At 40.9% G+C, this 13,039-nt stretch overlaps 1 protein-coding gene across 2 annotated transcripts in view; it reads left to right on the top strand.

Moving 5' to 3' along the window:
- Siae (sialic acid acetylesterase) overlaps positions 1-13,039 on the top strand; it is a 59,103-nt gene that overhangs the window by 20,767 nt on the left and 25,297 nt on the right. For both annotated transcript variants that reach the window (XM_045146195.1, XM_045146196.1), the window contains exons 3-4: positions 6,499-6,674; positions 11,242-11,380. In XM_045146195.1, coding sequence (XP_045002130.1) covers positions 6,499-6,674; positions 11,242-11,380 — 315 coding nt within the window. The remainder of the gene's footprint in view (positions 1-6,498; positions 6,675-11,241; positions 11,381-13,039) is intronic.

Genomic DNA, 13,039 nt, shown 5'->3' on the forward strand with positions numbered 1-13,039 from the left:
TCAGATTCTGGCAATCAGATTATGACACTAATGCAAGGGGCTGCCTACTGTGCTAAGGAGATGCCTCAGATACTGGAAATCAAGCCAGGGAAAATAAGGTGTGTACTGTCACTCTGATATACCTGGCAAAGGTGTGTCTCTTTGTAGTTGCCATTGTGATTGGGGTAAAGAGAGTCATTCTTTCTACTTAAAAAAAAAAAAAAGTTCCTATTCCTGGTTGCACTGGTCACATGTATTGGGCTTTTTTTTTTTTTTTTTTTTTTGAGGTAGGATCTCACTGTAGCCCAGGCTAACCTGGAGTCTCAGGGTGGCTTTGAACTGCAATCTTCCTACCTGTGCCTCCCAAGTGCTGGGATTAAAGGCATGCACCACCATACCCAGCTGTATTGAGCTTTTTTAAAAGTATTTGTTATGAGAGCAAGAGAGAATATGGGTGCACCAGGGCTTCTAGCCACCAAATGAGCTCCAGATGCATGTGTCACCTTGTTCATCTGGCTTACTGGGGAATTGACCCTAAGTCCCTAAGCTTTGAAGGCAAGTACCTTAACCATTAAGCCATCTCTCCAGCCTTGTATTAAGTTTTTTAATGCAAGTTACTGCAAACAGGTGCTTCTACTAGCACACCTTTACCATCTTATGACTTCTGTAGGTCCAAAGTCTGGCTGTGGTGTAGCTGCATCTGCTCAGCTCAGGTCTCACCATGCTGAACTCAAGGTGTTGCTGGCTGAATTCATTCCCTGGAGAGTAGACGTTATTGGCAGCTTCAGCTCTCTGACATCTAGACCCTTTATTAAAGGCTCACCTCATTAGGTCAGACTACCCCCCAAATAACCTCCCTTTTTATTCTCTGAAAGCCAGTGGAAGAGGGTTTTTAATCACATGCAAAATCCTTTCACTTTTTTTCTTGTAACCAAATCTAATCATAAGAGCAACCTCTCTCCATTTCTGCCACTTTTCTGTTGGTTGTAAGCAAATCATAGATTCTGTTTGCTCTTGAGAGGAGATGATCACTTTGGAGGTCACTCTAAGATGTGCCTGCCACAGCATGCTATGGTTTAAATAATTTGCATGAGAAGTTTTATTGACCTGAAAATGTTTAAGTATTTAAGCTTTTAAAAAATAATTAAAAAATTTATTTTATGAGAGAGAGGGGGGTGAGGAGGGAGAGAATTTGTGCACCAGGGCCTCCAGCCACTACAGACAAGTTTCAGAGATATGTGCCATCTTGTGTGCATGTGGGACCTTGGGCACATGCATCATCTTGTGCATGTAGCTTATGTGGATTTTGGGGAGTCAAACCTGGGTCCTTAGGCTTCGCAGGCAAGCATCTTAACTGCTAGGCCATTTCTCCAGCCCTATTTAAACCTTTTGGTATGGTAGATTTATTTTTTTAGGCTATAGAATTAATGTAGGTCAATAAAGGATGGTTTAGGCAGTAAAGTCTTCTTCACCTTCAAAAGCCATTGAGTCACATTGCAGCTGGTGAAGAGCTGGGATTCTCTGTGGAGAGGAGAATGGGGCTGCTTATTCTGCTCTGGATTTCTCCTCTTGGGAAGATAAAGATTCCTCATGAGTAGTGTATCTTTTCCTCCTCCTCCTCTTCTTCTTTCTCCTCCTCTTGCTTTTTTTTTTTTTTTTTTTTTGAGGTAGGGTCTCACGCTAGCACAGGCTGACCTGGAATTCACTATGTAGTCTCAGGGTGGCCTCCAACTCACAGTGATCCTCCTACCTCTGCCTCCCGAGTGCAGGGATTAAAGGTGTGCACCACCACGCCTGGCTTCCTTTTTTTTTTTTTTTTTTTTTCCTTCTCTTCCTTTCGGTTTTTCATTTTTTTTTTAAGTTGGGTTTCACTCTAGCCCAGGCTGACATGGAATTCACTATGTAGTCTCAGGGTGGCCTTGAATTCACGGTGGTCCTCCTACCTCTACCTCCCAAGTGCTGGGATTAAAGGCATGTGTCACCATGCCAGGCTCTTTTTCTTGGTAGCTAAGATTTTAGCACAATAGCTTGCAAAATAATTAACATCTTATGTGAATAATAAAATAAAAATCAAAGAAGATATTTTATTTCTAATCATGCCTCTACACAATCTATTTTCAGTTTATCCCTGTATTTGCTGTTTGTCTCCATTTTGAGGTTGAACATTACTTGGAGAGGTAGAAAGTTCTTACTTTATGTAAGCCTTTGGCTGTTATTCTCCACTTAGCAAATAAGAAAGTGAGGCACAGAGATTTTGAATAGCTCTCAAGGTCTGTCTGTATCTATTGCCTAATCCTTCACTGCTGCAGCTGGGGAGATGGCTTAGTGGTTAAAGCACTTGTCTGTAAAGCCTGAGGACCCAGGTTTGACTCCCCAGTAACCACGAAAGCCAGATGCACAAAGAGGTGCATGCATCTGGAATGCATTTGCAGTGGCTAGAGGCTCTGGTATGCCCATTCTCTTTATCTGCCTTTCTCTCTCTCTCATAAACAAATTAATTTTAAAAATGCTCCACTAATGTTCACTGACAATAAAATAAATGAATGAAAAGTATAATCATCGAAAAATCATCCTGATAGCATCCTTGCACTCATAGTCAGAATTAATGTTCTTTTTTCTCCCCTAAATATTTTATTTATATACTTGAAGGCAGAAAGAGATAGAAGAGAGACAGAGAATGGGTGCACCAGAGCCTCCAGCTGCTGCAAAAGAACTCTAGATGCACATGCCACTTTGTGCATCTGGCTTAAGACTAACAGTATGAAACAGATATGCTGTTACATGTGAAAACAAAAAAGTCCTAGTCAGTTTACATGGCTTTCTTAGCATTGTAGTCCAGGGTTGGAGTTTATTTATTTATTTATTTATTTATTTTTTGGTTTTTCAAGGCAGGGTTTTGCTCTAGCCCAGGCTGACCTGGAATTCACTATGTAGTCTCAGGGTGGCCTCGAACTCATGGTGATCCTCCTATCTCTGCCTCCTGAGTGCTGGGATTAAAGGCATGCACCATCACGCTTGGCTTTGGAGTTTATTTGTGTCAAATGCCTGGCACATGGTGATACTCTTAAGTAGCTGTGTAATTAAGGAAAGAAATGAATCTTCCCAGATGGTAGGAGAAAGAATGTAAGGAAAAAGTGATCTGGACCAGGATTGGCAAATGATATAGTACAGAAACTGATTCTTGGGTGATGGAGAAAGATATTCAGGACACTCAACACCTACCAAACCAGAGATCTAGATGTTCCTAAATGCCCATCACTGAAGTATAGACTTAAAATGCTCCCAGCATGGCTCAGGGAATTTTTACAGAAGAGGGGGTGGAAAGATTGTTAGAGCTACAAGTTGGGACATTATGCACAGACAACACTACCTCTCCCCTGTAACTGACTGCTATCCCCATAAGGCATGACCCACGATCCCCATGGGGTTGACCTGCATTCCTAATAAGGAAGTCTTCTTCAGAAAAGGGGCAGGGAGGAGAGAGAGGATGATACCAACATGTGATGTTTACATACAAAATATGTCCATATATAATAATAAAAAGAAGAAAAAAAGAAACTGTTGTCCAGAAGGAAAGGTAAGAGTGTTGTGGCTCAGAAAGCCACAGGACCAAAAGAAAACCTATTAGATTTTGGACCAGAATCCAATGATGGTGAGTTTTGTGTTTGGTGGCTCATCTACTACTTGGACTCAACCTTGGAGACTTGATGGTTCAAAACACTTTCTAAAGCTACTAACTGGCCTGTGGCAAGCTCCTTTTCAACCAACCAGTTTTTTTAAAAAAATATTTTATTTATTTGAGAGAGACAGAGTCATACAGAGGGAGAGAGAAGGATAGAAGGATGGGCATACCAGAGCATCTAGCCAGTGCAAACGAACTCCAGACGCATGCACCATCTTGTGCATCTGGCTTATGTGGGTACTGGGGAATTAAACCTAGGTCCTTTGGCTTTGTAGGCAAGTGCCTTAACCACTAAGCCATCTCTCCGGCCCTCAACCAACCAGTTTTGACAAGCCAAGGACTATTCAATTCTCCTTGTGAAGCATAGTGATTTTTGCTTTTGAATACTACCTTGTCTTTAGTGTCTAAGACACATCTTCAAGGGTGCTGCGAGTACCTCCTCTCGCAAGTACCCATATGGGAGAAAGTCCAATGATTTTGTATGTGTTTTCGCTGAGCTCGTGTGAAGATTAGCGAGCTCTCTGCACTGTGTCAGGTTTCTCCTGCTATAATGGAAAACTGATCTCTGATAATGCAGCATTGTGTCAGGACTCACTTTTCTTTTGTCAAGTGGGAAAGGAAATATATTAGAATCCAAAGAACTTCAAAGAACTTAAGGTTAGTGAGCCCAGAGGAAAGCTCTTTGAGAAGCCAAAGGCAGATTTCTCTGGGAGGAGAAATATTTGGATCAAGGCTCTGTCTTGAGGTCCAGTTTTCCTCAGGCTTTAGGCCTTTCTGGGAGCTTATTCTTTGGCTGTGGTAGGATGGTAGTGCCATGTTTTACCAGTCCTCTTTCCTATCATTTAATTACTGGGCAGCAGTACTTTTCAGAAGTCCTAGTGAGGGTAGTTTTCTTAGAATGAGGCTAAGGAAAAATTTTAATTAACAGCAGTGAACAAGAATACATTGAATAGTAGGAGAAGGTTAAAAAAATAGTCCTGTGTTGTATTTTCTGCGAGTTGACCTCATCACCATAGATGAGTAATATGTTGGTGGCAGAAGAACAGAGCTTTAGTAAGATGTGTCAGTGCAGGAAGCCTGGAAAGACCTTGGCAAGCCTGTATTAGGACAGATTGGAGCGTCTGCCTGCTCAGAAGTGTGAGCCATACGGAGCGCATCACACCTGTGCGACACAATCTGCACTAGCTGCCCACTGTTTCCAAAACAGTGATTTTTCTGCTTTAGGTGAATTATACATTTAATATGTTGTTGTCTGGCTATTGGGGCTAGAAAATAGCAAGCATTTGGTCTTGGGCTTAGTTGACCTCCTCAAAGTGGAGTAGCAAATGCAGTTGATTATGCTTGGATAAGCATACACTTGGACATTTCCTCCAGGATTCTAAGTAGCCTTTTGTTGTTGTTTCTTTTTATTTATTTATTTGAGGTGACAGGGAGAGAAAGAGGCGGGGGGGCGGTGGAGAATGGGTGTGCCAGGGCTTCCAGTCACTGCAAATGAACTCCAGATGCATATGCCCCCTTGTACATCTGGCTGACATGGGTCCTGGGGAATCGAGCCTGGAACCAGCATTCTTAGGCTTCACAGGCAAACACTTAACGGCTAAGCCATCTCTCCAGCCCTATTTTTTTGTTTGTTTATTTTTATTTATTTATTTGAGAGTGACAGACACAGAAAAAGCAAAGTAGCCTTTTGTAACTTCAGTTTTTACTAATGTCAGAATGTGCACCTAGACATTTCATGCTCTACTGGATGTTTCTTGCTAGAAAGAACCTTGTACAACATCTAGCACATAATAGTATTTGAGTGATACTTTTATAATCATTACTTCTCATGTTTTGGGTAAAATAACTTTAGAATGTTCTGTATCCAGGTCTGCTAATTTTTTTCCCTTTGAATTTATATTGATCTGATGAGAACAAATCATAAGTACATGTTCTTAGAAATTTTTATTTTAAAATGTTCATTTCTCTACTTCTTTTCCTTTTTCATGTTGTTTAGTTCTTTTATGTATCCTTTGCTATTGTGAATTTCTAAGTATGATGTTGACATTCACACTTCATTGTCTGAATGATAGAAGATGGAAAGTGTGGTTTCTATGGAACAAGCTATGAATTTCTGAAATAGGGTCTTGGATAGCTTCATATCTCTGTAGTTCAATAAAAAACCCTAAAGCCTTATCAATAACTCTGACAATAATTAACTGTACAAATTTAAACATCTTTTTCACAGAGATTAATTTACTTGCCTCCCAGTACTTGTTGATGTGTAAATCTCTACATATACCTGTCTGTTGATAGGAGGATCCAGCACCACTGGTAGTATGAATCTAATTCTCATCAGCATGGGAAGAGGTGGGGATCCAGGCCAAGGGTGATCATGCCTAGTAAGGGGGAGGTTGGGATTACAAACAATTTTCTGTAACCTGTGCTCACATTTGATTGGATAATTGCAAGTTAGTTTGGGGTGCTGTGTAAATCATAAACAGTAGATTATGTTAATGGTTGGATAGTGCAATGAAAATTTCTATTTTATGTTTTTACTAAACTTTCTTGAATTTTAATCTGTGCATATTTTTGTCTGTCTTAGTTTAGGATTATGACTGGGTAACTTTTTTTTTTTTTTACATGATTCAGTTAAAAATAAGGAGGGATTGGTACAGATTAAGGATAAAAATACTGGTGCTCTTGTCAGCCCCATTCCCTTGTCTGAAATCTAGCTAGCTGTGTAGCTTTGGTTGTAGTTTATCACTCAGCCTGGGCAGAGCCACAAATGAGTGTGGTCGGGCTTTGATTTCATACTAAGTGACTGACTGATTAATCTCTGAGGCCTGTTGTTTCAGCGCCCTCTAACTCCTGGATTGTGGTACTGGATCCTATGAAGGCTGGGGGACCTTATGAAGTGATGGCACAACAGACTTTGGGGACAATGAATGTCACCTTGGAAGTTCATGATGTCTTGTTTGGAGATGTCTGGCTTTGCAGTGGGCAGAGTAACATGCAGATGACTGTTTTACAGGTAACTTGCAGAGTGTCAGCCACAATAACTGATGGTGATAGTGATAAAGAAGAAAAGGCAGGAGGACAAAGGAGAAACATGGAGAAAGAAGGATGTTTCTACCATGTGCCAAGATCTGGTCTATTAAGTAATTTGACAACCTTAGGTTATTGATTAAATAGGTAGTTAATAATTGGGACCATTGTTTACAGTTGTTAAGAACTAGGAAAGATTACTGCTTTCTCCAAAACTAAGTTTTTCTTTAGTCATTTTTTTGTTACTTGCCTTTATTATCTTTGAAAAATGTTTAAATGTGAAATTTAAAAATTTCTACAACTAGACATGATCTCCATTAGTTAGTTTTTTTTTGAAAGACTTATCAAATAGAGTACTTTGACATACTTTAGGATTTGTTATTTTGTTTCTATAGATTCTATTTTGTAGTTTCTTTTTCTCCTTCAAAAACCCATTACTAAAATGTATAAAAAGATTTCATTTTTGACACAACTATTTCAGGTTACCAATTGTTTTCTAATTAAAAGTCTAAATTCTTGTATTTACTTCCTAATCACATTTTATGGACTCTTACTTCCCACTGTACTTAAATTTATGGAAGCTTTTTAAATTGAAATGCTGTTATAGTGAACTTTGATCTCTTTTTAGCATAAATGAGTGGACACACATATGAGGGTTTTTATCTCGAAGCATGGTTTTATACAAAAGTGAAAGCACTGTTAACACAGTAGGAAAACAATACTTTCCTTAATGTTTTAATTGTAGTGCTGTGTTTGCACAATAAGGCATGGACCAGATCTGTTTGTATCTATATAGTCATTTTCTAAATAGCAGTCTATGCCAAAGGAACCTGTTCCATTTTCTGTCAAGTGAAATCAGATTTTGATTGCTAAGAGTAAACACATTCTTTCTGCCTAGAATTTATTCTTCAGCATCTTCAGTATTAAGCTGGGGCTGAGAGCTCCCAGATGAAGAGGTATACAAAAGATTCTATCTGAAACATACAGCATCATATTAATTCTTTATTTTTTTCCTTAGGTCATGTACTTAGTTTGCAAGATAGCATTTTAGGTGCTGATAATACCAAAAACCATATTTTCTAGTCCTTTAACAGTTATAGAATTTTATTTTTGGCTAGAAGGATGCATTATATGACTCCTCCTTTATTCTCTTTGCTCCTTTCACCAAGCACATTCCCATCTCTCTCCCCCTCTCTCTCTCTCTCTCTCTTTCACACACACACACACACACACACACACACACAGAGCCTATCTCTTTTTCTTCCCTCCCTCCTTGTGCTTTTCTCAGGAGGAAAGATTCTCACTATAACCTACCACTCTTCACATTCAAAGAAGGAAATGGCAGATTGTATGCCCATCTTGTTGTTAGGGTAAAGTGGAATTTTAAAATTGAGTGTTATTTATAACACTGAGTGAGATGTTTATAAATGGAGAAAAATCTAAATGTTCATCTGTCGCTTCCTAAGTCAGGGTAGGTCTTAAGATTTGGTTATTTCTAGTGAGGCTCAGACAAAGATGGCCAATGTCAGACAGAAAACCCAGTTTTCAATAGTGGTACATTCTTTCTGTACAGAAATTAAAATACAGAAAAGAGGGGTTGGTACCCCATGCCATAACAGATTCATAGCAGATATGGTGGCTGGCTTATTTATAGTTGTTACCTCAATTTTATGACTACTGATTATGCTATGTAGAAGGTAAGACAATTTAGAAAACCTCTAAATTATTTTATGTCAGTATTTCTCTGTTTCTTTTACTGTGTGCGTACATATGGGTATGCACACATGCATGCCTTGCTCCCTCATGCAGACTCCATGCTAAGATCCTCTGAGGAAATAGATTCTTGATGTGTCTTCATTAATTCAAGAATGTGGCATAAAGGTTATAAAATGAACACCGGTGAGCAGCTGCTTTGATGGCGAATGGTTTAGTCCCTAGGGAGACAGCAGTGCACTCCCTTAGCCTCAGCAGCATTAATGACTTCAAATACCTTGGTATTCATTTACATCCTCATTTAAATACTTGGTAGAGAAATAATTACACTGAGGTGTTTGATGAGATGAAATTTGATCTCAGCAGATGGAGTAAGGCTTCCCCTTTCATCAGCAGGGAAACCAAGTGTCATTTAAATGAAAATCTTCCAGAAATCTCTTTATTCCTAAGTTTGCTGCCAATAGCCCAGGGGACATGCTTCTTTGCTTCTATTAAAAAGGCCTAGTGATATTGAGAAAGGAAACTAATTTCAGAAATAATGTCACCAGGTACAGCAAGAATTTTACCCACCCCCATTTTTGTTAACACCATGATTTTCAAGTTCTGGCAAGTGAGTGAAGATGGAAGTTTTCCAGCTAATGTTTTTGATCGGGTCTATGTGCTGGTGTCAGTACAGGAGATTGCCAGCCATCCTGACTCTATTGGCCTGGCAGTTCTCAGCAGCATTAGCAACGGGGCTGAGAGACAAGTGGCATGTTCTCCCATCCTGCCTTCTCAAGCTGGCATCTCATTGCTATGAGGTGCCTTCGTTCCCAGGCACTGCGGAAGCTAGTGTGGGTGGAGAGAAAGAAAGCAGCTTTATCCACTGTTTCCATGGAAGCAACATACGATGCTTCGTGCTTAGTGCAGAACTGAATTTCAAGGGAGGCTGACTTTTTCCAGGTACTTAACTGGTGAAAAATAATTTCCTTGCCAGAGTACACTGTGAGTGCATTAGCCTGTTCTTGCTCTTGTTTTACATTCAACTTCCCAGCCAAGGTTCTGAAGAAACGGGTCTGGATTTCCAGTGGAATTTTCCCAAGTCCAAGTCCATGTGTAAACTCTGTCCTGAATGTGGAGAGACCAGTCACCTTGACAGGCCAAAGCTGCTGCTACTCAGGCACTTCAGGCTATGGTTCCCATAATGACCAGTGAGGAATTTTACTTGCATCTGGCTATCTGGTTGGCCATATGGGCACACTGGCAAGTCAAGGGCTATTCAAGGAGCAGCGTGTTTCAATGCAGTGCTCTGTGGGGGCACCCTGGCTGCTTTATCCTTTCTCTTCCCTTCCACTGTGGGCTGGAGGGCCAGCTGTGTTCTCTGTGGTGGGTGGGAGGGAAAGCAAGCCAGCTGCACTCTCTGTGGCTGGAGGCCAATGGAAAGTATCCCAGCCTCCTGTGCCTTGCTGTGGCAGCCAGACTCAGCTGGAGCGCCTGTTCCCTGAGGCGAAGGGTAACAGGGCTTCCCCATGAGCCTGTTAGCCCTTTGTATTGGTTGAAGATGGACCAGCTCTGGGGGATAGAGAGGACTTAAGATAGAACATGCCCACAAATAAAAAGCAACCTGAGATATTGCCGGTCTATTCCTTTAATGAAGGGAGAAACTTAAACATCAAGATGAAAAGAAATAACACTGGGCTGGAAAGATGGCTTAGTGGTTAAGTGCTTGCCTGTGAAGCCTAAGGACCCCCGGTTCAAGGCTTGATTCCCTAGGACCCACGTTAGCCAGATGCACAGGGGGGTGCATGTGTCTGGAGTTTGTTTGCAGTGGCTGGAGGCCCTGACACGCCCATTCGCTCTCTCTCTCTATCTGCCTCTTTCTCTGTCTGTCACTTTCAAATAAATAAAAATAAAAAACTAAAAAAAAAAAAAAAAAAGAAATTACATTGGTGTCTAAACTCATACAGGAGTGAGGCTTAATAGGACTAATGAATCAATTAATCAGGATAGTACACACATTCTTGTTCAGAGCAACCCTATACCACTTCTGTCATGCTCTTGGCAGCTACTAAGGATTCATAAAGTGGTTTGTGAATATGCACTTGACTTTGGACAAATCCTCCTCTTTGTTTAGTGCTTGGGGACTGTCCTCAGTCTTGCCCTGAGCACTGTCTTTCAGATTACCTTGCTACCCATGCTTTTCTTTGGTGACTTGTCAGACATGAGATGCGAAGATAAGTATTCTGGTTTCAACAACCACTTTTCAGGGGTACTTCTTTTTGTGTGGTACAGATTGAAAAACAAATCATACATTTTTTTTTTTTTGTCTCCACAGATACACTAAGCACCATTTGTAAAAGAAATTAATTCCACTTCGTGTTGTCAGATACTTTTCCAAAGTAGAAGTCCTCATCTCAACACATTGTAGTGATGGGGCTGCCAGTGTTCTTTAGCTTTACCACTGCACAGCACCTCTTCTCACAGCTTCTGTCCCACTGGAACCTTCTTTTTTTTTTTTTTTATTTTTTGAGGTAGGGTCTCACTCTAGCCCAGGCTGACCTGGAATTCACTATGGAGTCTCAGGGTGGCCTAGAACTCACGGCAATCCTCCTACCTCTGCCTCCCGAGTGCTGGGATTAAAGGCATGCGCCACCACACCTGGCTGGAACCTTCTTTTAAGACATTATTTATCATGGTCATTATTGGTCAAAGTGTCTCAGTTCAGCCACTTCCCAATTCTGGTTGTTCATTGATCTTAGTATGTTCAAGGCTCAGAAGGAGCTCAATGGGTTGGAAGAAACATTTACTAATGAACTACAGGTTACTTCACAGTTAAGTGACCTTTCCAATTCTCTTCCTAGGTCTTCAATGCCACACAGGAGTTGTCCAACACTGCTGCCTACCAGTCCATCCGTATCTTCTCTGTCGCTCTCAGGCAGGCAGGACAGGAGCTGGAGGACCTTGATGCAGTTGACTTGCCATGGTCCAAGCCCACTTCAGGTATGTGAGGGCTTCAGTGACTCCAATATCATAGGGAATGGGTTTGTGCCCTAAGTGGACTCTATAAGCCTTAATTTGGTTCTTGACTATTATTATGGATCTGTCCTTTCATTATGTTTGTTGTTTTTGTTTTTCGAGGTAGGGTCTTGCTCCAGCCTAGGCTGACCTGGAATTCACTACGTAGTCTCAGACTGGCTTGGAACTGACAGCAGTCCTCTTACCTCTGCCTCTCTAGTGCTGGGATTAAAGACATGCACCACCAGGCCCAGCATGTCCTTTCATTCTTAATGACTCACATTCCTTGTCACTCTTTCTATGTGTCTTCTCAATTCCCTCTACCTCATCAATGAATCTTCCCCTTTTCAATGAGGAAATGACTTCCTTCCACTTCAGTGACCATAGTGAGGCTGTGAGCCAGCCTCTTTCTTCATCACCTTAACCCTCTGTATTCCTTGCCTCTCTCCCTTTTTTTCTGTATCTGAGAACAACTGACTAAAATCCCTGCAGGGTGAATTGGGATGCTGTTCCAATTACCTCTAGGATCTTGTCTCATCCCTCAGTTTCTCCTTTGTCCACTCATATAGAATCTTTATTTCATACCTCTGCCTTTTCTGTGTCAAGACTCTGTGCTACTTCACAGGACACAGCAGTGCCTAAGACAGACATAAAGTCCCTGCTTGCAGGGTTTAGCCTTCTTTTACAAAATAAGACAAAGCCAAATATAACAAACATGAAGCATCACCTCTCCCGCTTTGTTACATCTTTCCAGGACATTTTTTGTTTTCATTAGCTTAATATGGATTCCTTATTTAGTCCTTTGTGATCTGGTTCTGTTTCTATCTCAACAGTTTGTTTAGCTTAAGATGACTACTCACCTGCCATCATAAACTCTGTGGGCATGTACTGCATCCAGCACTGCTGAGCACCATTTTTAGCAGCTGAATGCTCTTTCTAGCTTGAGTGGTGATGCTTTATATTTTCAGTTCTCCCTGCCTGTTCTTTGTTCAAATAAACCCCTCTGTGTTCTGTTATTCCTAGGCTCTTTCCTTTTTGCTTTGACCTTATCTGCTCCTGTGTTTTCAGGTGTTAGTGTACTCAACAAATACCTGAGTGTCTACTGTATGCTAGGCCCTCTTCTAAGTGCTGGGAGATAGCAGTGGATAAAGCAAAAACACCTAGCTGCATATGTTTATAGTCTGTTGTGAGAAATTACAGGATATGAATACTTAGCAAATTACATACTACATATCTGATGCCATTTAGTCTCACAGCATGAGAATTCTGCTTATACGAGTATTCTAGGGCTGGAGGGATGGCTTAGCTGTTAAGGCGTTTGCCTGCAAAGTCATAGGACCCAGGCTTGATTCCCCAGGACCCATGTTAGCCAGATGCACAAGGGGGTGCACACATCTGGAGTTCGTTTGCAGTGGCTAGAGTCCCTGGTGTGCTCCTTTTTGGTCTCTGTCTCTTTCCCTCCCTCTCTTTTCTCTGTCAAATAAATAAAAAAAATAAAATATATATTAAAAAAGAGTATTTTAGAGATGAGTGGCCCCAGATGAAGCTCTGGATGAATCCTTTGCTCAAAGACGCTTAGTACACATCATCCTAAACTCAAAACCAGATTTGGATAATATATAGTATTTTGCTCTCTGAATTCCC

Source organism: Jaculus jaculus, chromosome 3 (genome assembly GCF_020740685.1).
Source record: "Jaculus jaculus isolate mJacJac1 chromosome 3, mJacJac1.mat.Y.cur, whole genome shotgun sequence".
Classification (NCBI taxonomy): domain Eukaryota; kingdom Metazoa; phylum Chordata; class Mammalia; order Rodentia; family Dipodidae; genus Jaculus; species Jaculus jaculus.